At 43.3% G+C, this 24,790-nt stretch overlaps 1 protein-coding gene across 1 annotated transcript; it reads left to right on the forward strand.

The window, feature by feature from the left end:
• Positions 1-2,866: 2,866 nt before the first annotated feature.
• Positions 2,867-7,529, forward strand: LOC109768404 (uncharacterized). The gene is made up of 10 exons (XM_020327127.3): positions 2,867-3,231; positions 3,339-3,383; positions 4,068-4,202; positions 5,062-5,112; positions 5,543-5,680; positions 5,763-5,873; positions 6,417-6,475; positions 6,566-6,621; positions 6,700-6,803; positions 6,911-7,529. Exons 1-10 carry the CDS (start codon positions 2,905-2,907, stop codon positions 7,241-7,243), a joined length of 1,359 nt encoding a protein of 452 aa, XP_020182716.2. The 5' UTR covers positions 2,867-2,904; the 3' UTR covers positions 7,244-7,529.
• Positions 7,530-24,790: the final 17,261 nt, after the last annotated feature.

A 24,790-nucleotide genomic window follows, 5' to 3' on the forward strand; every position in this document is an offset into this window, starting at 1 on the left:
TGGGTCATGGATGAAAATTATGTTTAATTTCCACGCAAACTATGTTTAATTGTTCAAATTTGTAGCCATTTATCGAAATTGCAGTCAAATTGTCTAATTTGTTTTTTTCGGTTCGAGGACTGGCCGAACAGATCCCATAAGGCCAAACGATAAAACAATATTTGCAGAATATTCTGTTTTACCATTCGGCCTTGCAGGGTTTGTTCAGCCGCAGTCAGGTCTCAGAACACGTTTTTCTTGGCTCTTATACTCACTTTAAAGGTTCACGCGATAAGGGGTCTGCTAGAGATGCTCTAAGGGTTTCAAAAATTGAAGCAAACAATTTTACAGAGCATGTACAGTGGTGACCATAATTTCAGCGAACTGATAATTGCTCGACTTGCATATATGGAGCACTCAAACATGAAGGCAGCAACCAGCAGAGAAGCTGGTCGATAAAGCCATAAACTCTTCTTCTGCTGCTTCTGGTTCAACAACAGCTTACATACATACAGATCATCATACATGCTAGTACCAGGTAACGGTGCAATGAAGACAAGTTTAATCCTTCTCAAAGACACTGGAAATTCAAAATAAACCTCCTGCATAGATTTCTTTGTTGTACCTCACCATCACCATGTAGCCAGGCCCTGGGTGGGGTGGAGAGAGAATAATAAGATTAATTAATCAATGATAACGTTGCTGAAAAGCAGTTAGACACAAGGGTAACTGTCAATCTCCCCATATAAGAACAGTTATGCCAAGCAACATTAGTTTCGCAGGTTATTTCGTTTGTTGATCAACTAAAGATTCATCCACCATAAACCTCTCATGGTTTGATCCGCTAAAGATCCAGCCACTTAGAGCCAAGGTAGGTATTTGTTTCTAGTATGCTCTTTCTAGCAGCGCTTTTTTAGGCCCCGTTCAGATCCTCTCCGGCTCCGCGCGAGGAGCCAACATGAACGCTGCAGCTCCAGGAAGCCAGCTCCGCGGAGACGAGCCCTCTCTTGCGTAAAATACTATGAGATGAAGACCTTTAAGTAATTTTCTACACTAAGCATATCATCGGATTTTACGCTAAGCAATTTTCTACACTGAGATGAAGACCTTTAAGTAACATACTATGAGATGGCGGCCAATAACATTGGTTCTTGTTAGACCGGTCACAAATGGCACCCCGACGTAGTCATCACGTGGCGCAAGTCATTCGAAGAGGTCGCGACAATTAAAATCGGGGGGAGATTAATTAGCATTGGCCCCATAGTTAAATCAGGGGGCGAGAGATTGATTAAGGTGGGCCCCACAGTCAAACCAGGGAGGATATATATATTAATTAGAAGTGGGGAGAGATTTATGGGGATTGGTCCGGGTTGCGCTGCAGGCAATGAAAAATCGAGCGTTGCAGCGGCCGCACGCGAGGAAGTCTTTTCCCATAAACAATAATGGGAATTGCAAAAGAAAAAAAATGTACATATTCTGTTAGAGAGGAAGGTTTGTTACCGCCGCAGAAACATAACACTGCTGGAAATAGATGTCGAATAGATCGCCAGAGGCTGCTGACACCCCCTTAACTTGCACAGCTGCGATGATGGTGGTGGTGCCATTCTAAAAAAGCATATTAATTGATCGGGATTCTGCACTAGTTAAAACAATTTGTATAGTACTAGAAAAAAATCAACGACTCTACAAAAAAGCATATCCCTGGATTCTACACAAAAACATTCTGGATTCTACACTATTTAAATCGGATTGCGTACATTAAGCATATCAATCGATGATTTGACACTAATTTTTTTACACTAATAAAATCAGTTTCTACACTAGTAAATCGAATTCTACTAAGTATAATTGGATTTTACCTAAAACATAAAATCAACACAAAAGATTAGCATCGGACTCTATAATAAAACATATTCAACACTACAAAAGATTCTACACTAAGTATAAAATCGGATTGTACACTACTACCTTGAATTCTACACTAAAACATAAAATCAACACAAAAGACTATCATCCGATCCTACATTAAAACATATTCGACACTAAAAATAATTCAAGTATAAAATCGGATTGTACACTATTAAATCAAATTCTACTGAGTATAATCACATTCTACACTACTAGATCGAGTTGCACGGCTACTAATATTCTACACAAACCAACTGAATCCATGGATTCCATGACGTCCATGGACAAAGGATGCGCGAGGGGAGGGGATCTCACCTACAGCCGAGGTGCCCCTCTTCGGCGGCGCGACGATGTGCATTTTGTTCCGGCGACGAGATCCGGAGGAGACAACAGCGGCACTGGTCGAGAGAGTGAGTGAAACAGATAAAAAAGGATTGGAATGGCTAGGTTTATTACTGAAAGGAGTAGCGATAGAAGATGGACCAATACTGGCATGGGCCTAATAGGCCATGTCATAATAAAGTAAAGCCCAAAGAGAAAAAACAAGATAACACAAAATGGCATGCGAAAATTCCAACGCCAGCAGAAAGGGTTGGCGTACTGTTCCGTAGTGGCGTTGATTGAAAATAACGCGCCATCAGCTATCATTTCTATACTAGTGTACATCCGACCCAAACAGATAAAAAGCGGACCAATTTTGTGTATTTATGATCACATGGTTACATATTGAGAAATAGGTTAATCAAGACCATCTATTTTAGTTTTATACATGATTTACACGTGATAGACTCCACTAAATTCATTGCCACAAAATATTCGATCACGGAAACTATATTTATTTTCCTCATTTTAACACATTTTTTCCCCACAGGATCTGTGTGTAAAACAGGAACTTCTAATAGACCAAACCGCCCTAAGGCTTTCCAAATAAATAGCCGTGAAACCTTCTCCCATTTTCCATCCCGCACCCTCGCGAGTCAGCGGAATTGCCACGCAGGTCCTCCCGCCGGGACCGCGATGGAAGAGCCATCCGGTTCAGGAGGAGCACAACCGGGCGAGGACGGCCACGGCCAAGAACCGGCCCATGAGCCCTCCTCCTACGCCTCCTCCAATGGCGCCCGGAGCGCCGCTGTGCCGCCGCCTCCCCGCGCGACGCCCCTCCACCTCGAGCAGGCCGGAGGCGGCGCCGACGGGTCGGGCTCCGCCGCGGTGGGTGTCGACCGGAGGGGCAACGGGACGCCGCCGCCCAAGGTCATTCCTTCTCCTCCGAGCTCCGCGACCGCTCGACCCCAAGCTGGTGTCCAGGCGGCCGTCGACAAGGAGAACAGGCGATGGGCACAGCAGGTGATGATTGGCCTCTGCGACGTGCTGCTATTGTTGTTTCTTGGAGTTATTGGAGTCTCTGTCCCTGGAGTGCGTTCCTGAGCGTTTCTTGGTTTCTTCTTGAGCAGCTCAATTCGCTGCGCGCGGAAGGGGCGATGCATAGGAAGGAACAGGTATGGTCTTATTGCTCGCTCGCTTGTGATTTGTTGGCCAATCTTTCTGTTCGGAATGTGGAATTGTGATCCCTGTCTGTTAAAATCTTTGGGGTTGGGGATGATTTAGTAGTAGAAACGGAATCAAATTTAGGCAAATGTTGGGGACGGTTTGACGACTAGGCATTTCCTGATTATTACTCGAGTTCTTCTTGCGGCGCGCTATCAAATTTAGAGACAGGCAAGGATCTTGTTGTGATCATTCGCAACTGTTCAAGATTTGGGGGTCAGGCTTGTGCTAATTGATTTTTCTATTAGGTATGATAGCATTTTTTTTGCACTTTTGCTGCAAGTGAAAAATGCGGGGATCATGTCTTGGCAATGATTGCTGTCATATTTTGGCAAGAAATCTTGATGCCAAAAATGTAATATCAGTTTCCAGTGTAGATGAATGTCGTTATAGGGGAAGTTAAGCTGAATGTTTGCTCGGGATTACTTAACTTGACGCACATTATCTGGATCCTTTTGCCTTTGGTCATCTGTTGCCTGAAAGGCTGAAACAGGCTCTGAAGCCTCAAAACTCAAGTCATATGAATAATTAGCAAGAGTAGAAAGGATTTGGATAACTCAATATTTCAATCTTGTTAGCTCTTTCACCTTTGCTAATCCGAAATGTGTCATCTTGATGCTAATTCTGTGGAGCAGGAGAAACTATCACAAGTAAAGGCTGTGGTAAAGGTGAGACCCAAGCAGGACAAACTTTTTTCGAAAAAGGGCGCCAAGCTGGACAAACTACTGCTAGTAAAGGGGAAATCGGTCCCGAGTCGGCTTAAGAGCAAGGTATGGCCTGAATCTTGTCCACTCTTCTCACTTGTGATTCGTGGGTGGTATGACCATATGAGCATTCTTGCACTTACCTATTTTTTGTGCATAGAAAGTAGAACTGAGATTTTTTGGTTTTCTTGGTTTCTGTTTGTTCATGTTAAATTTAGGACCTGTTAGTGTAATCAAGGCATGAAATCTTGGTTAGAGTGATACGCGGCATCCTAGAATATAGGAGGAATCTTGGGCAAATGTTGGCAGCAGTACCCACGTCCTTGTTGCTCGTGGGTCTTTCCACAATCTGGTATTGTATTCTGAAGCAACTGGCTATCTTGTTGGAACTGTTGTCTGTAAAATGTGGGGAAATCATGAGGTCATGTCCTGATTACTGCAATATTTTGGTAACAGAGCCTGAAGTTGAATGTATGAGCTTCCTTTGTAAACAGATGCCGCTATCAGAGAATCTTTAATCTAGACATTAGTTCAAGACTACATAACTGAGCATAATTCCTGTAAATCATTTGCCATTTACATGCAAAATCGGCAAGCACTTTAGGACTTGGTCGAGAGGTTTCGCCATTTGGTTGATTGGTACCTGGAACTGGTTCAGAAGTCTCGGAATATAATTTCATGTAAATAGTTGCCAAAAATAAAGAAGCTTTGGATGCACACGTTTTGTGGTCTTGCTATACATTATTGTTTTTTTTCCTTTTGACCGGGAAAAGGAAAAAGGACTGGTTGTTTGTTAATTCCGTTCGTTTTTCATTCCCCTATTTCTTCTTTTGAAATACTCGATCTTCTTGTTGATTCTGTACAATTGTAAGACTGGCAGGATGTATGATATTTAACTTCGTTTTCTTCATTTCCTGTCAAATAGATTTTTCGTACAAAAGGAAGGGGAATATGTCCGGAACATGTGAAGCACCAGGTTCATCTCCATTTTGCCTAATGTCATGCACAAAATGAAGTGCAAGAAAAATCAGGATCAAAGCCCTATATCACAAGATACTGTGATTAGTGGTTCCTGTACAATCAACTATTCAGAAGGATTATGTTCTCTTTTATAAATACTAAATTGTATGTTAACTCTTGGTTGTGATAGTCTGATGGGACCTGAATCATACTTTTACTCTTGTTAAGTTTATCACATGCTAATAGATATCTTCTTGTTTTCTTACTGAATAACAATGAATCAGTATCAGTGATGGGATTATATACTAGTGGTTTCAAACATTTCCAAAGAACATGGAAACCCGAAAATTTGAATAAAAAGAAAATTTCCATCACATTTTTAGATATGTTGTTTCCATGTTTAACTCAGCATAATTTGAATTCTTATATTTGTGTGTTTGTTGCAGACACTTCGCATATCTGAAGTCAGAAGGCACTATAAGCTTACTTCTGACGAGGCGAACCATCTTGATGCTTATTCAGAATGTAGACCGGTGATTGGAGATGGGGAGTGTTTCTACAGGAGCTTCATATTTTCGTACCTTGTAATCGTCCTCCCCTCTTTTCCTTATCATAGGATGTAGGTTTAGTTATTTAACTTTCTTTGTTTTCGCGAATGTACAACAGGAGCAAGTTATTGATAGGCAGGACACACATGAGGAACACCGTCTCCTTAGAAGAGTGTCTACAGAACGTGCAAATCTTCAATGGAACTCTGAGTTTTCCCGAAGCAGAAGAGTAAGTTCTTGCCTTCTCCATACTTGGTTCTTTCTTGTATAAACATGCTTGCAAGGGATGATGATTCTATTCAGGTTACATTACACTTCAAACAGCATCTGGCATCTCACTATCTTTGTTTGTCATTTGCAGGAGATGCACAATTGCTTAACAGTAGTGGCATACCGTCACAGTTTTACACAATGTTGGCACAAACTCAAATTTGAAGCTTATTGTGAAGCTAACAACCCGATTGTAACAATGACCTTAAGAGAAATTTACTTGCAAAGGAACAACGGCAATATAACAGGGAAATAACATAATTTTATGCTTGTTTGAGCACTGCAACAATGCACACCTGCTGGTTATTATTGTACAGTCACCTCACCATTCTCGTTCTGTTACTATGCTATAGTATATGCTTAATGACTGAAGCTTCTCAGGGAGTTGTCTTAGCTGTGTTCCTTTATATCTTGCCATTGATCAATATTGTGCATGTATTATTGTAACCTATGGTATGTAATGATTATCAACTGTGAATAATTGAGTTGCTGATTCTTTCAGGCATTTAAGGAGCTGATTGTGAACGTAATGAAATGGAAGAGCACGGAATCAACTAGCAGGTTTTTGATTCTCTTGGTTTTCTGAAATTCCATCAAAGTATTGTAGCTGAATGCATGCCATCTCACTGACATGCTATGTGCCATTTTTAGTCGCCGTAAAGAGAAACTTCTCAAGTTCTTCAGCACATATGATACGACGCAAGACAGTGAGAAAAAAACACCCTTGATGTTACATTTCCTTCTGTTCATCGTAATTCATGTTTCTGACACATTTTATTGGTTAGTTTTTGTTTTCCTCAGATTACTAGTAGCTATCCAGATATGCTCGCAGAGGGAGTTGTATGAACCGATTATACAAGGGCCCGGAGGAAATTACAGTCTGGAAGTTGTCAGTATCAGCACCTGCTCCCTTACATTACCTCGTGCTGAATTTCCTGTGCATCCATTGTTGGATACACGACACTCATTTTACCTGACTTGTTGTTGCACAAACAGTGGTGCTTGCAGCACGTCATTCCAGCTCGTGTGTACGCGGACCATGTTATGATGGTGGCTTTGGCCAGAGCGCTTGAGGTCCCCCTCAGAGTGGAATCACTCCAACGAGGATATGCTCCAGATATCTACACTGGTCCTGGAGTTCCCCGTCCGAGCGTGACCCTGCTGTACACGGGTGATCACTACGACATCATCTACCCACGCGCTCCTTCTGCTGAGAGTTCAAGTCACCAGGCTTCCCAGAGAGAACATCCTGGTGATCAGAGTTCAAGTCATCAGGCTTCCCAGAGAAAACATCCTGGTGATCAGAGTTCAAGTCAACGGACTTTCTAGAGAGAACATCCTGCTGATCAGAGTTCAAGTCAACAGATTCCGCCGGATTAAAGTTGAGTTGGGCTGCTGCCGTTGAATGAGAGTGCTGCTGAGTTTAGTGGTAGAGTAGATGCGCCGATGAAGTTGGGGTAGGCATAGCATATACACTAGTTACTTGTGCATCCTTCTTCTGTTGGTGAACGTTCTGTGATCACATTCGAACTTCTTAATTGTGTTTTCAAAATTTGAACATGGGCATGATATTGGTTGATTTTTTTTTTGTATGTAATGGAATATTGCTCTTGTTTGGACATGTCTCTTTGGTGGCTTGCCGTTTTGTTTACAGCAATGCTGGGTTAAGTTTGGTTGTTCTGCTGCTGATGGCAATACAAGCCAATAGATCTCACATGCAAAAATTCAACAGATTTTGCTAGGTTAATATTGAGTTGGGGCTGCTGCCTGCATATGAATGAATACAGTAATGAAGCAGAGATACTTGTGCATTCTTTCTTGTGTTGGCAAAGATACATACTGCTGATGCCACTGGATCGATCAGTTGGCATGTATACAGGGATGAATACAACCGTTTAATTAGTTAACATGATTGGTTTATTTGTGATTCTGTCTATCTCTGCTGGTTACCTTGCTTGTGTCTGAACCTGTATGATTTCCAGGAATGGCTTGGGAGCCTGTTTTGAGTCACAACCTGGTGCTTTTTTCTTATCTTTTGCAGTACTTTCGGTTGGCTTGTAATAACTCGTATGTTGTGCGACTTGTGTTCGCTTTATTAATGTAAAGCAGGGCACGGCTTGTGCCTTTCTCTAAAAAAAACTGGTGCTTTTTTTGAGGATGGCGTTTTGTATCTCGGCCTCCATGGAGGCCAAATTTTTTAAAGATTCAGAATTCGAAAATCTCGGTTTAAAAAAATGAAAAAAATAGTACGAGTAAATAAGGATGTGAGGCGTATGTGTGTAAAATTTCAGGATGAAATATGTTGAATTGCGACCTGTAAAAAAAGACAAATTCATGGTCTTGGGGGATGAATAGTATCATGTGTTAGAAAGCTCCAGATTTGTCTTTTTGCATAGCCCTCATTTCAACGTATTTCATCTTGAAAACCTTCATCTATCTCTGTATTTTTTCTAGAATTTTTAAAAATGTAAAAATATGAATTTTCACGAATTTTGAATTTTGCATTTGGAGGCCTCCATGGAGCTCGGCCTCCAAAAGCAATTTCTGCCTTTTCTTTTTTGCTTTATATTGCGATGTACTACTAGTAACTACTGTATTCCAATAGTAGAGCGTAGGATTGTACATGTCATGCACCTTTGGACTGTTCCAGTCATATGAAGAAGATGAACATTTATACCCTTTCGCTTACATTGTCACAAGTTGCAGAAACCACAATCTTTAGTAGTGTCATCCATGGAAGGATCCAGCTCTGGAAGAACGTTGCAGACATCAACATCCAGACAACGACGAAGGAGAGAAAGAAAATGGAACAACTGTGGATTGGTACCAGCCATCAACATCTGGAGGCTTCAGAATTGCTAGCTGCAGTCCTGAGATATGGAGTACGTATAATTCATCTTCAGATTGGATTGGATCCAAGTGTAAGGATTCGAGATATCATTTACAGAGTGGGACAGCTTCCTGAAGAGCATACGTTCCAATAAATCATTGCTCATCTTCCTAGTTCTGATCCCCGTTGGAAAAAACTACTAGGATAGAGCAACTTTTTTCTACCATATGACCTTTTCACCAATTAGATAAATTGCATCAAATCGAAGAGCTTACAGGAGCAGAACAGTCGAAAACTAAACAAACATTGCTGCTGCTATCAATCAGGGTAAACTGCGAAGTGTAACTCTGTCGAAGGAAAGAAAGCTGATACGTCCATTATCAACTTGACAAAACATCCAAGCTACGCAGGAAGATTAGTCTACAAACCAAGGAAACAAAAAACCTAACACAGCCAAAAGAGAGCCATAACACATGACCAGCCGCAACAGAGGAAAAGACGAGGTCATCCCTCAGCGACATGACCCACTCCCAGTGCAACAACTGGTGATTTCAACTGCCGAACAAGTGCCGCAGCTTCATACATCAACACACGAACCCCGCCTTGTCTGCGGCTTTGAGTAAACCTGCCCAATACATCATGAAATATTCACAAAACCCTCGACACAAATTGGTAAGATCATTTTTTTTTGACCCTGAGACCGTAGAACAATTGTTCTACGGTATTTGTTTTCATTAATTGGTAGGATCATTTTGGTGGAAGGATATTCTGAAATTAATGCCTACTTATAAAAGATTTTTTGTCTACAAACCTGGCAGTGATGATACCCAACAAATCGCAGAGGATTTTGGATGCTCCTTTTTTTAGCTATCGCTTGCAGTTTTCTGTGATCCCTTCTTATCTGAACCCGAAGAAAATTTTCGTTACAGAAATCTTATGTATTGGCTTAGCTAATTTCAAAATTTTTCAGAGAAATAGCTGAAGATTACGGTTATGTACTTGCAAACACTTATGTACAAATTTTCAGAGTAAAATTTTTCGTCAGAGTAATCTTATGTTCTTGCGTACACTTTAATCATCTTGTACTACTAGCAGAACTCTAGTAGACATTTATGGATTCTTCCAGATAAACTTGTTACTTCTTACAGAACTCTACTACGTACCAAGTTTTGTTCTACTTTACCTTAACTTGATTCTTTTTACAGAGAATTTGTTCACTAGAATCTAATAGTATGTTAAATGAATTCCAACCGGACTGACCATCTTTTATTGGATGTCTTTTCTTTCTATTTATTAAATGAATTCCCCTACAGTGTTGCTCACGGAAGACTCAAATTTGAACAATTATTAGCTAGAAATAAATAAAATACTTTTTCTCTGAATATAATGAGCACACATTAACGAGCTTCAAAATGAAGTAGTTACTTTACTTCATTTATTATAAAAAAATTGGCCAGTGAAGTTGAAAACCCCAAAAAAAACCGTTTAAAAAGCCGAAAAAGCGTGCAGAAAAATAAAAAAAATCCGGAGGGAGCGTCCAGAGCGCGACACGTGGCGAACGGCTGAGAGCGCGCCAAGTGGCGCTGATCGTTGTGAGGCTCCCGAAGGAGCTCTCGTAGATTCCTTGTGCCTTCGTGAACCCTCGTCAATTCCCAGGGGCGGAACAGATCTGCGCGGCTATGCCCAGGTGGCCAGCCGCTCGGGCTCAGATCATCTCACCGCAGAGCAGCCCCCTCCCATACTGCGAATTGACACCCCCCCCCCCCCCCGCGCGCGTTCCTCTGAATCAACCAAAATAAAGTACTTGGTGATTTTTAATTGTACAGGATAACTCGAGTCAATTTTATTTTACTGTTAACAGGAAATTAAATATCCAAGATGAAGTGCATGATGTATTTGCAAGCGTATATGATATTAAAATTATACAATGCTATCAAAAATTGAGGAACTGAAAGGGCTACTACCTCACGCATTTTATGGTAATAGTATATTACTCCCTCCATTCCTAACTATAATTCTTTTTAGAGATTCCAATAAGGGACTACATACGGAGCAAAATGAGTGAATCTGCACTCTAAAAAAGACTTATATTTAGAATCGGAGGGAGTATATTTTTATTTCTACAATTTATGAAAAATTAACTTATCCTATGTCCAGTGTCTTGATTTTGAAAACTGAATTTTATCTTTAAGCTTTAGGTCTTTCTACAATTGCTGATGAAGAAACAATGGGCTCAACTAAATCAAATCTTCATAAATTTGGTACCCACTATTGAAATGAGGTACTTTATCGAATTGTTTACATCCTTTTGTCAGTTGTTCTCTCTTGGTAATAATGAAGTTGTTTTTCCCTTCGAATTATGAATATGTGTTGTACTTCTGACAGGCACTTGTTGTATAATAGTTTTAGGCGTTTTTTATAGCCGCTTAATTTTAGCCTTAGGCTTTGAGAAATGCTGGCTCTGCCTCTGCGCATGCCTTGCGCACTCTAGATCCTCAGCACGGCCGAGCCCCTCTCCCCCTCTTAGAGTTTTTGATTTCCGTTCAAGTGACTCTGATAAGTGGTGTATATCCTGTTTTTTTAATACTCATGTAGCAAATTGGTTGCCACACCATTGGACTCTCATCAGGTTGTGAGCCATCCATTGTTTTTTTATCAGGCATCTGGATGCTCCTTCCAAGATCTGCAACACTGCGTGACTACAAAGTGTTTCCCCCCTTCTCCGTTTTAGCTACCCGATGACACAGGGTACCTATCGAAGGCATGCATCGCCAGTCCAACATAACATTTCCACACCCGAGGTCATCTGCGAAAGGAGGGACACTTTATGTACAGACCACGTGAAACTGAGGAGCTATGTAATTACGTAATATAGACATACAAGGTTTGCTAATTATATGAGATTTTTTTTTTAGAAAAGGAGGATGACCCCCGGCCTCTGCATCTGGGAGATGCATACGGCCACTTTATTAATTATTCTCGAGGACCTTACAAAGTATTACAAACAATATACCTGAATCCACCATCTTGGCATTATATGCCGCTACTCTTATCCATATGATGAAGGGATGCTAGCTGGGCCACATACCCAAACCACTCACCTAAACCTAACATCAAAAGCCGGGAGCCCCAGCCGAGCCACATACCGGGTCTGGGGCACAATCCGGTCAGACGCACTCTTGTGCCGTCGCCGCCATCTTCCACCGGTCCGTCTTCAGATTATATTGAGTCTTCTACCTTGTGAAGGCCACTTCTGCCATCGACATCACCATGACGCCAGACAGCTACCTCCTCCTGCGCGAGTCCATCCCCGCGCATCGGACGCCGAGCCTCCACAGCGCCATGCCGCCGATCTCCGCCGCCATCAATGAGTGAGATGAAGTACCGCTCCACCACGGCAAGTACAAGGTGAGGAAGGGCGAGGTCGCCGTCGGAGACACGGCCGGAAGATAAGCACCGCAGTCACGAGACATGCCCGGAGCTGCGACGCGGTAGATCAGACGGGCCGCCACCAAGATCCAGGCAAGCTCGCCATGCACGCCCAGCATCCCCATGCCCAAGTCGGCGCCTTCAAGAAGGTGACGACGCTGTGGCGCCGCCGCCGCTTAACCACCGGGGCTAGGGTTTTCACCCGGGCGCAGGGGAAGGGGGGAGGCAAGGGAGGTTTAGCCTCGGCGCCGCCACCAAGGAGGGAATGGCGTCCGGGACGCCATCGACGCTGTGACCGCCACCGGCGGCCAAGGGTTTCCCCCGGCCAAGCACCCTGCCGCCACCTCCGAACCAGCCACACCGTCAGCAGGCGCGTGCACGCCGGAGATCCAGGCCGGCCGGAGGTCATGCATCACGAGCGGACCAGATCGCCTCCGAACTGACGAGGGGAGCCCGGGGCCTCCCCGCGCCATGACCAGCGCCCACCGGGACCTCGCTGCCCGCGCAGCCGAGGAGATCCGGCCTACCTCACCGACGAGCACTCCCCGCCGCCGGAGGAGCGCCGTCCGCACCAGCGAGGCCGCCGCCTCAGATCCAATCTCCTCCGCGAAGAACGCCGCGCCGCCACCGGCCCGCGCGCTCCACGCCGCCACCGGCCAGCAGGCCGCGCCGCCCCGCACCTAGCGCGCGCCACGACGCGCCGGCCGCCGAGCCGCCGCCGCGCCCGAAGCGAACGGCGCGCGCGGAGGAGCGACGCACCGCCGCCGCCACACGAGCCCCCAACTCGAAGACGAGCCGCTCCGGCACGCCAGAGCCCCGCCGCCGCCGGATCCGCGCGGGGCTTTGCCCGGCAGAGGCTGTTGGGCGGCGGCGGGGGGGGGAGGGAAGCCGGGGTGCGGCCGCTGCGCTTGCGAGATGTGCCGCCGCCCGAGTCGCCTTGGGGAGGACGACGCGGGGGCCAAGGAGGGGTTATAGATTCCTATCTAATTGCTTTTTGAAGCGTCGGATGGAGCTCTAGTATTTCTTCGTTTTTGAAATTTGATCACTTCCTTGATTTGGGAGACCGCGGCTACCACCTCCCAGCAGGTTTGCGGAAAGGTGTCAACTCTCTGATCATCCTCACGGCATGGAGTACTTGGAAGCATCGGAATGCCGTCCTCTTCGACGGAGCATCTCCATCCCATACCCACCTCATGGCGACCATTCAGCACGAGGCTGTGCGCTGGGCCAAGGCCGGCGCAAAAGGACTAGATCGAATTTTGCATGTAACTTGAACTTTCTTCTTGAGGCTGAGCAACCTCTCTTTCTACTCACTTGCTCTCTTGGTGCCGCCAACTAATTGTGTACGGCCGCAAGAGTAGCACACACTTGTATATAAACTCTCTCTACCTATCAATGAAATGATACGCAATCTTTGCGTATTCGCGAAAAATCACTTCCTTGATTTTCTTCAGAGTTACAGACCTATTATGTTTAGTTTATCCCATGATGTCTCTTTGTTTGTGAAACATGAAATTGCATCCTCGCTAACCATGTATTGTCATATTTCACTAGTAGAAAAAGGAACATTTGTCCCGGTTCGTACGGGCCATTTGTTCCGGTTGTTGAACCGGGACTAAAGGGTCGTTACTAAAGCCCTAGGCCTTTAGTCCCGGTTCTTACACGAACCGGGACAGATGGGCCTCCACGTGGCCGGTGCGGCGAGTCCAGGCAGGAGGCCCTTTGGTCCTGGTTGGTGGCATCAACCGGGACCAATAGACATCCACGCGTCAGCAGCTCGCAGGAGCTGAGGTTTTTGTTTTTTTAAAGGGGTGGGTTTAGTGGGTGGGGTTAATTAATTTAGGCGTTTCATATATTGTGTTAGTTAGCTAATTAATAGAGAGAAGTGTCCTCTCTTATATCCGTGCTTGGTCGACGCTACATACTATACGTATAGAGAGGACTCGACACGCTAGCTAGTAAGCAAAAATGAAGGAAACAGAAGATCGTCATGAACATATGCATACAGAGAGAAGTGATATCGACCTCTCCTTCTCCGAGAGATTGGTCGAACAACAAGTTTTCGTATATCTATCCGACGCTACTGGCTACATATATACAATATAAGATCTCTTACAATATAATCCCCTAATTATATATGAACTCAAGGTCCACATGGTATTCTCCATCTTTATCGATCACGTGGTCAAGAAAGAATGCCGCCAATTCCTCTTGAATTGCTCGCATGCGATTTGGTGCTAGGAGTTCATCCCGCATCCGAAACATCTAATTTGAAGAAGGGGGTCAATACATATATATGAATGAATGAAACTCAACACAAATGATGGTAATAAAATAAAATTATGAATATTATTTCTTACGCACTTCATATTGTTTTTTAGTGTAGCCCCGCTCATAGGTCGTGTGGCGGATGGACTCGCAAACGTAGTATCCACAGTAATTATTCCCGGCTTCCTGCCACAACCACTCTACAAGAAATAGAGGTCAATCAAACTGATAAGCAAGCATGCTAGATGGTATTGATGAAACTAGCGCTTGAATCACTAGGAGATGCGCGGAACATGCTAGTAGTACTTACTTTCGGGTGTTTAAATTGCAGCTTCTTCGGTAGTCCCGGAGCTTTGGAGGTGAATTTTTTCCAAACCCTGCCAGACAAAGAAAACAATTACTTGATATCAGGAAATGAACAAATTTGCCGATATGGTGCGATAATGATCGATTTAACTTACTTCTCGAGCATTTGAGTCATGTCCGCATACTCATGGGGATCTTTTCGTCTCGAGTCTAAGACGGTTACTAGTCCCTGCTCAAGCTTAATCTCTAGGAGAATATAGTGGAACCTGCGCACGCATGCATAACTCATCAATTACATTACTATAACCTCGACTAATAAGGGAAACCGAATATGTACAAGAAAGTAACACTCACTTGAAGTTGTAAGGAAAGAGTATTATAGCTTTGTTTTGATTTAATACCAACGATTGTAGCAAGTTGGCCTCAGTATCTTTTTCCTGAAATTCAACCATATATGCATCTATGAGATTTGTGTTAATGAACCCAATATCACCGATTTGTCTTTTCTTCAATTCGGCGATCTTCAATCTGCATAATATAGTGAGGATAATTATAAATACATGCAATGAAAGAGCTGACCTATATATAGAGACTTAATGATAGAAGTAGTACTTACATGCAGTAGCAAGTGGCCATTAATTTATCGAGGGCCTTCTGATTGAAAAACTGGAAGAACCCCTCAAATGGAACATTCAACAGATCAATTCCAACGAGGTCATGCTCCTCTTTAACTCTCAGCGTCAAAATATTCCTCCCCCCAGACTCTCTGCACGTTTTCATGTACCAATCATGGAATATTCGCATCATCGTTGTTAGAGATCTTTCATCTTTGACGAGAGGCTTCCCGTACTCGTATCTGTGTTCGTCCACCTCCAAGAAATCATAATGTACATCGTTGGGCAGGTAATCTCCAAGATTGGTATAACCGGGCACCATCCTCGGATCAGTAGCGACGATATCGCTAGACACCTTGAGCGGGGGGCACGATTGGTTCGCTTGTTCGCCGAGCTGGGCAATTTTTTTCCCAGCTCGTCGTTCTGCTAACCTTTGATCACTGATAGTACTTCCCGACCGCTCCGCTTTGATATATGACCTTTCAATAATGTGCTCATAGTTGCCTTTCGGCGGAGACTTTGGTGGTTTCTTCAGGTCATCCACAGTGCGCTTCGCTTTCACCGGATCTATCTTCTCCTTCGGAGGTGGATTTTTCTTTGCTTTCACCCCTTCAAAGAAGTTCGTCACTTCGGCTCGCACAATCTTTGTGTTTTCCTTCAGGGTCCTCTCGTATGGTAACTTCTCTGGAGTCTTCAGAGAAGGACCGAATCTGTATTGCCTCCCGCCTCTGGCTGTACTGCTAGACGCCGGAGCAGACGGAGCGGCTGCGGCTATTTTCTTTCCTTGCTTACGAGGCGGAGGAGAAGGACTACGACGCGCCGGAGCAGCCGGAGCGGCGGCGGGTCTCTTCCGCCCTTGCTGACGAGGTGGAGAAGGAGGAGGCTGGCTGCTCGGGTGCGCCGGCGCAGGCGGAGAAGGAGGCGGAGTGCCGCCACGCGCCGGAGAAGGAGGCTGAGTGCCCTGATCAGTTGACGGAGGAGGAGGCGGAGGCGTCCAGTTCGGAAGGTTGATGAGGTCCTTCCGCCATAGGCATGGAGTCTTCAAAGAAGAACCCAGCCGGGTCTCCCCTTCACCCGTAGGGTGGTCAAGCTCGAGGTCCTCAAATCCGTCCGTTATTTCATCCGCCATCACCCTAGCATATCCTTCTGGAATCGGCCGGCAGTGATAGGTTGCGCCAGGTTCAGGAGGTGCAACAGAGCCAACAGCCGCCTTGACTTTCAATTTCATCAATTGCGTCATAAGGTGGCAATGTTGAGACTCCATGATAGCATCCACGGGTAGCTAGCAGGAGCCGTGAAGACAGGCTCCAGCTGAAGCAGCTCGGTGGAAGCCACGCTGCTTCTCCGCTGAGATGGCGGGGTAGATTCGGGGGAAGCTTCGGCAGGTCGTTTGCTGTGATCTGCTTCTCGTTCCTCTATCGCTTGTACCCTTGCGTGCAGCGCCTGCAGTTGGGTATGCTCCACTTTCTTCCTCCTCTCCTGTCATTTGTAACCGCCTGCGTCCGGAAACCCAGCCTTCCACGGAACGGAGCCTGGCGTGCCTCGTGTCCGTCCAGGGTGCTCAGGATTCCCGAGGGCCATTGTGAGCTCGTCGTTCTTTCTTTCTGGAACGAACGTCCCTTGCTGCGCTGCATCGATATACTCCTGAAGCCTCGTGACGGGTATTCTCAGTTGCTCGTTCGTCCAAACGCACTTCCCTGATACAGGGTCCAAGGTTCCGCCAACCCCGAAGAACCAAGTCCGGCAACGGTCTGGCCAGTTCAATGTCTCTGGTTCGACCCCTTTATCAACTAGGTCATTCTCAGCCTTGGCCCACAACGGCCGGGCTTTGAGGTAGCCACCTGACCCCATGCGATGGTGAAGCTTCTTCTTCTCAGCATTTTTCTTGTTTGTCGCTGACATCTTCTTACTCTTGTCCGATGTCTTGTGGGCCACAAATGCGGGCCAGTGATCTCTGATCTTCTCATACCGGCCGATGAATTCTAGTGTATTTTCTTTGTCGACAAACGATGTTTTCAGCTCATTCTTCCACCTCCTGAATAGTTCTGCCATTTTCTTAAGAGCATGAGACTTGATCAATTGCTCTTTAACTAACTTCTCCGGATCCTCCTCTAGCGGTAGGGTGAAATTTACCTTCAGCGCGGTCCAAAGATCATGTTTCTGCATATCGTTGACATAAGACACCTCAGGGTCTTCCTTAGCCAGCTTAAACCATTGGTGGATGCTGATCGGGATCTTGTCCCTAACAAGAACCCCGCACTGAGTAGCAAATGCTTCGTTTGTCCGGATGCGTTCAATCGGCATGCCATCGCGCGCGATTGCTGTGATCTCAAACCTTTCATCCGAGCGCAACTTTTTCTTCGGGCCTCGTCTCTTTAGCGAAGTTGTGCTTGATCCGGAGGGCTAGAAAAAAGAAGAAAGACGAGAGTTAATTAATATGTGTACATACAAAAACAATGAACGCATCAATTAGCTAGTCAGCACAGGCTTAACTAATATATATACCTGGCCGGACTCGGTTCGGTCACCGGAGCCGTCATCACGGTCTCCTTCTTGCACCGGCATTGGGTCACCGGAGCCATCATAATCATGTCCTTCCTCCTCCATTGTTCGATCACCATAGCCCGCTTCTTCACCCTGTCCTTCCAGACCATCGGTGTCATTGAGAAACGACAAGACGACATCACTTCCGGCTACGATTATGTCCCCCAACACCGCTTCTGTTGCTTCGTCTCGGGGGTGCTCCATAGTTTCTGCAAATATTTACAACATGGCAATTATTATTCAAACATGACAGATGGATATATTAGTGGCAAATTTGGGTGGCCTCGACGACAACGCTCTTTTAACTTGGTAAATTTGGGTGGCCTCGAGAGAGTTTGTCGGGTAGGGGCACGGCGGGAGGGCGTAGGAGACCGACATCGCTTTTTTCAACCCTTTCTGACTTCATTTGTTATTTTTCATGCATTTACTTATTTTTTTCGAGCTATAAGACCCTGAAATTTAAAAGCATTTCAAATGAACTCTGAAAAGGTTGAAAGTTGGCATGGTATCATCATTTCACCCACATAGCATGTGCTAAAAAGTTGAGAGGGTTACGGCAAAAACTAGATGCACTTCGTGTACAAAATGGACAATCTCTTTCGAAGTATCAGGGTTTCATACAGAAACTCATCTGTTACAAAGGGATTTCATTTTTTAAACTTATTTGAACTCCAGACTTTTTGTGTGTTCAAAATGCACCATTCAAAGCCACATCATCAATTTTCAACCCTTTCTGACTTCATTTGTTATTTTTCATGCATTTACTAATTTTTTTGAACTATAAGACCCTGAAATTCAAAAGCATTTTAAATGAACTCTGAAAAGGTTGAAAGTTGGCATGGTATCATCATTTCACCCACATAGCATGTGCTAAAACTTGAGAGGGTTACGGCAAAAACTAGATGCACTTCGTGTACAAAATGGACAATCTCTTTCGAAGTATCAGGGTTTCATACGGAAACTCATCTGTTACAAAGGGATTTCATTTTTTTAAACTTATTTGAACTCCAGACTTTTTGTGTGTTCAAAATGCACCATGCAAAGCCACATCATCAATTTTCAACCCTTTTTGACTTCATTTGTTATTTTTATGCATTTACTGATTTTTTTGAGCTATAAGACCCTAAAATTCAAAAGCATTTCAAATGAACTCTGATATGGTTGAAAGTTGGCATGGTATCATGATATGTCTACAACGTATCTATAATTTTTGATTGTTCCATGCTATTATATTATCCATCTAGGATGTTTTATATGCTATTTTATATGATTTTTGGGACTAACCTATTAACCCAGAGCCCAGTGCCAGTTTCTCTTTTTTTGTTGTTTTTGAGTATCGCAGAAAAGGAAAACCAAACAGAGTCCAATTGACCTGAAAATCGACGGAGCTTATTTTTGGACCAGAAGAAGGCCACAGAGTCAAAGAGTTGGGCCAGAAGAGTCCCGGGCTGCCCACGAGGGTGGAGGGCGCGCCCACCCCCCTGGGCGCGCCCCTGCCTCGTGGACAGCCCGGAGACCCCCTGACTTGTTCTCGACGCCCACTAGTAGAAAACAGGTCTTAGGTCATAGGGCAGTTTTCACATTAGCCCTGGTTCAGTCACGAACCGGGACTAATGTGAGCATTGGTCCCGGTTCGTGAGCCCAGGGGGCCGGCCCGGGCCTCGTGGGCATTGGTCCCGGTTCGTATGGACCCTTTGGTCCTGGTTGGTGGTACAAACCGGGACCAATGGGCCACGCTCCTGGCCCACCACCCTTTAGTCCCGGTTCATACCACAAACCGGGACTAAAGGGCCGGTCCTAGTTGCGGCCAGTGTTTAGTCCCACCTCGCCAACCGAAGGGCGCTCGAACCAGTTTATAAGCCCGTCCCTCTATGCCTTTTTGAGCTTCTATTAAATTGAAAATAGATGCCCTTATACAGGAAATTTGACTTAAATTCATAGTAAATTTCATAGAAATTTAGTATGAATTTAGGTTGAATTTTCTCTATAAGTGCATCTATGTTCATTTTTTATATTTATAAAATAAAAAAACCTTAATAAAATAAATAAAACTAAATAAACCTTAATAAAATAAAATAAAATAAACTATAGTAACTACAATAAATAAACCTTAATTAATTAAGTAAAAATAGCAGCAGTAAAATAAATAAAAATAGCAGCAGTAAAATAAATAAAAATAAAATAATTAAAGTAAAAGACATAAGTAATTAGAAATAAAATAAATAAGTTTTTTGTTGTAAGTAGAAAGAAAACCTTTTCAGAGTTCATTTGAAATGCTTTTCAATTTTAGGATCTTATAGCTCAAAATAATTAGTAAATGCATGAAAAATAACAAATCAAGTCAGAAAGGATTGACAAATGATGATGTGGCTTTGAATGGTGCATTTTGAACACACAAAAAGTCAGGAGTTCAAATAAGTTTTAAAAAATGAAATCCCTTTGTAACAGACGAGTTTCCGGATGAAATCCTGATACATTGAAAGAGATTGTCCGTTTTGTACACGAAGTGCATCCAGTTTTTGCCGTAACCCTCTCAACTTTCTTGCACATGCTATGTGGATGAAACGATGATATCATGCCAACTTTCAACCTTTTCAGAGTTCATTTGAAATGCTTTTCAATTTTAGGGTCTTATAGCTCAAAATAATTAGTAAATGCATGAAAAATAACAAATGAAGCCAGAAAGGATTGAAAAATGATGATGTGGCTTTGAATGGTGCATTTTGAACACACAAAAAGTCAGGAGTTCAAATAAGGTTTAAAAAATGAAATCCCTTTGTAACAGACAAGTTTCTGGATGAAATCCTGATACTTTGAAAGAGATTGTCCGTTTTGTACACGAAGTGCATCCAGTTTTTGCCGTAACCCTCTCAACTTTCTTGCACATGCTATGTGGATGAAATGATGATATCATGCCAACTTTCAACCTTTTCAGAGTTCATTTGAAATGCTTTTCAATTTTAGGGTCTTATAGCTCAAAATAATTAGTAAATGCATAACAAATAACAAATGAAGTCAGAAAGGATTGAAAAATGATGATGTGGCTTTGAATGGTGCATTTTGAACACACAAAAAGTCAGGAGTTCAAATAAGGTTTAAAAAATGAAATCCCTTTGTAACAGACGAGTTTCCGGATGAAATCCTGATACTTTGAAAGAGATTGTCCGTTTTGTACACGAAGTGCATCCATTTTTTGCCGTAACCCTCTCAACTTTTCTTGCACATGCTATGTGGATGAAATGATGATATCATGCCAACTTTCAACCTTTTCAGAGTTCATTTGAAATGGTTTTCAATTTTAGGGTCTTATAGCTCAAAATAATTAGTAAATGCATGAGAAATAACAAATGAAGTTAGAAAGGATTGAAAAATGATGATGTGGCTTTGAATGGTGCATTTTGAACACACAAAAAGTCAGGAGTTCAAATAAGGTTTAAAAAATGAAATCCCTTTGTAACAGACGAGTTTCCGGATGAAATCCTGATACTTTGAAAGAGATTGTCCGTTTTGTACACGAAGTGCATCCAGTTTTTGCCGTAACCCTCTCAACTTTCTTGCACATGCTATGTGGATGAAATGATGATATCATGCCAACTTTCAACCTTTTCAGAGTTCATTTGAAATGCTTTTCAATTTTAGGGTCTTATAGCTCAAAATAATTAGTAAATGCATGACAAATAACAAATGAAGTCAGAAAGGATTGAAAAATGATGATGTGGCTTTGAATGGTGCATTTTGAACACACAAAAAGTCAGGAGTTCAAATAAGGTTTAAAAAATGAAATCCCTTTGTAACAGACGAGTTTCCGGATGAAATCCTGATACTTTGAAAGAGATTGTCCGTTTTGTACACGAAGTGCATCCAGTTTTTGCCGTAACCCTCTCAACTTTCTTGCACATGCTATGTGGATGAAATGATGATATCATGCCAACTTTCAACCTTTTCAGAGTTCATTTGAAATGCTTTTCAATTTTAGGGTCTTATAGCTCAAACTAATTAGTAAATGCATGACAAATAACAAATGAAGTCAGAAAGGATTGAAAAATGATGATGTGGCTTTGAATGGTGCATTTTGAACACACAAAAAGTTAGGAGTTCAAATAAGGTTTAAAAAATGAAATCCCTTTGTAACAGACGAGTTTCCGGATGAAATCCTGATACTTTGAAAGAGATTGTCCGTTTTGTACACGAAGTGCATCCATTTTTTGCCGTAACGCTCTCAACTTTCTTGCACATGCTATGTGGATGAAATGATGATATCATGCCAACTTTCAACCTTTTCAGAGTTCATTTGAAATGCTTTTCAATTTTAGGGTCTTATAGCTCAAAATAATTAGTAAATGCATGACAAATAACAAATGAAGTCTGAAAGGATTGAAAAATGATGATGTGGCTTTGAATGGTGCATTTTGAACACACAAAAAGTCAGGAGTTCAAATAAGGTTTAAAAAATGAAATCCCTTTGTAACAGACGAGTTTCCGGATGAAATCCTGATACTTTGAAAGAGATTGTCCGTTTTGTACACGAAGTGCATCCAGTTTTTGCCATAACCCTCTCAACTTTCTTGCACATGCTATGTGGATGAAATGATGATATCATGCCAACTTTCAACCTTTTCAGAGTTCGTTTGAAATGCTTTTCAATTTTAGGGTCTTATAGCTCAAAATAATTAGTAAATGCATGACAAATAACAAATGAAGTCAGAAAGGATTGAAAAATGATGATGTGGCTTTGAATGGTGCATTTTGAACACACAAAAAGTCAGGAGTTCAAATAAGGTTTAAAAAATGAAATCCCTTTGTAACAGACGAGTTTCCGGATGAAATCCTGATACTTTGAAAGAGATTGTCCGTTTTGTACACGAAGTGCATCCAGTTTTTGCCGTAACCCTCTCAACTTTCTTGCACATGCTATGTGGATGAAATGATGATATCATGCCAACTTTCAACCTTTTCAGAGTTCATTTGAAATGCTTTTCAATTTTAGGGTCTTATAGCTCAAAATAATTAGTAAATGCATGAAAAATAACAAATGAAGTCAGAAAGGATTGAAAAATGATGATGTGGCTTTGAATGGTGCATTTTGAACACACAAAAAGTTAGGAGTTCAAATAAGGTTTAAAAAATGAAATCCCTTTGTAACAGACGAGTTTCCGGATGAAATTTAAACTATTCAAATTTGGAAACTAATGGAGTAACAGAAAGTTTATAATTATTCTGAGCTAAAAGCAAAAAGAATAAAAAAATAAAGCAAAAATCAAAAGAAAATAAATAATTCAAAAAACAAAAAATACTGGAAAAAAATAAAAAATGCCGCCTAATGGGCCACACGGCCTGCATACGACTAGAAACCCATCTGCACATGGGCCAGGATGCAGGCCCGCAGGCCCAATAGGCCCAGCATGGCAGTGACAAAGGTAGGCATGTATAATGCCTGCATATTAGAGAGGAGCTCAGCACCTGAGCTGCAACGCAGCTTATAAACAGGTGCTGAGCTCTCTCAGCTAGCGAGGTGGGACTAAACTTCCCACCGCACCGCGCCAGCACATTAGTCCCGGTTGGTGGCTCCAATCGGAACCAATGCTCCCCTTTGGTCCCGGTTGGTGCCACCAACCGGGACCAAAGCCCTCTGCTTCCCGCCCTTTGCGCTGGTGAAAAGAGGCCTTTAGTCCCGGTTGGTGGCACCAACCGGGACCAAAGGGTGGGTATTGGTTCCGGTTGGAGCCACCAACCGGGACCAAAGCCTTTGCTATATAAGTAGCACTTTGGAAATTTACTGATTTCCATCGCCAGTGTCCCCCCGCCCGACGACGCCGCGAGCTCGATCTACGCCGCCAGGCTGCCCCGTCGTCGTCGCCGTCGCCCGTGCCCCCGAGCCCACGCCATCGCCCGTCGCCGTCGTCCTCCGCCCCCCGCCGCCGTCGCCGTCGGCCTCCGCCGCGCGCCCCCGAACCGTCGCCCCATACGTCACCGTCGCTACCCTCCGCCCCCGGCCCGCCGCGGTCGCCGTCGCCCTCCGCCACCCTGTGAGCGCCGCCCCGATCCCCTCCTCCTCCTCCCTGTAATGGCCGCCGCCGCTGCCGCCGCGCCCCCTAGCTATAGTGTACGTAGTTTAATTTAGATTTGTAATTTAGTTGTATTAATTTGGATGTGTAGTTAATTTAGTTGTTGTAATTTAGATGTATTAATTTAGATGTGTAGTTTAGATTTTTCATATTTAGAAGTCATTTATGTATGTTCATATTTAGAAGAAAAAGAAGGAGAGAAAAAAGGAAAATAAGAAGAGGAAGAAGGAGGAGAAGAAGAAGAATAAGAAGAAGAGGAGAGGAAGTAGAGGAGAAATAAATAAGAAGATGAAAAAGAAGAAAAAAAGAGTAGAAGAAGAAGAAATAGAGGAGAAGAAGAAGAAATAGAATAGTATATTATTCTATTTTTTCTTCTTCTCCTCTATTCCTTCTTCTTCTCCTCTTTTTTTCTTTTTTTCTTCGATCTCCTCCTCTATTCCTTTCTTCTTCTCCTCTTTTTTTTCGTCTTCTTCCTCTTCTTATTTTTTATCGGGTATGTCGTTGTCGATATATGTACCCCCCTCCCCGATAACTTTTAGTAAGTACTACTTAGAAAGTGTTTAATAGAATTAGTTAGAAAAATAATAGAACTAGTTAAACTGGCTAGTTTATTTTTAGTAAGTACTACTTTATTCTATTTATATTAAGGAAATTAATAGAACTAGTTTGTTTTTTTAGTTAAAGCAATTATTCCCGCATCGACGTCAACGATGCCTATCCCGCATCCTCGTCGTCGACTCGGCGGAGGAGGCCGGCTTGATCAGAGGGGCCATGTCCGGGACTGGGCTCCGCCGGGCTGGTTTTGGGAGGTGCTACCTTC

The sequence above is a fragment of the Aegilops tauschii genome, chromosome 6 (assembly GCF_002575655.3).
Source record: "Aegilops tauschii subsp. strangulata cultivar AL8/78 chromosome 6, Aet v6.0, whole genome shotgun sequence".
Taxonomy (NCBI): Eukaryota; Viridiplantae; Streptophyta; class Magnoliopsida; order Poales; family Poaceae; genus Aegilops; species Aegilops tauschii.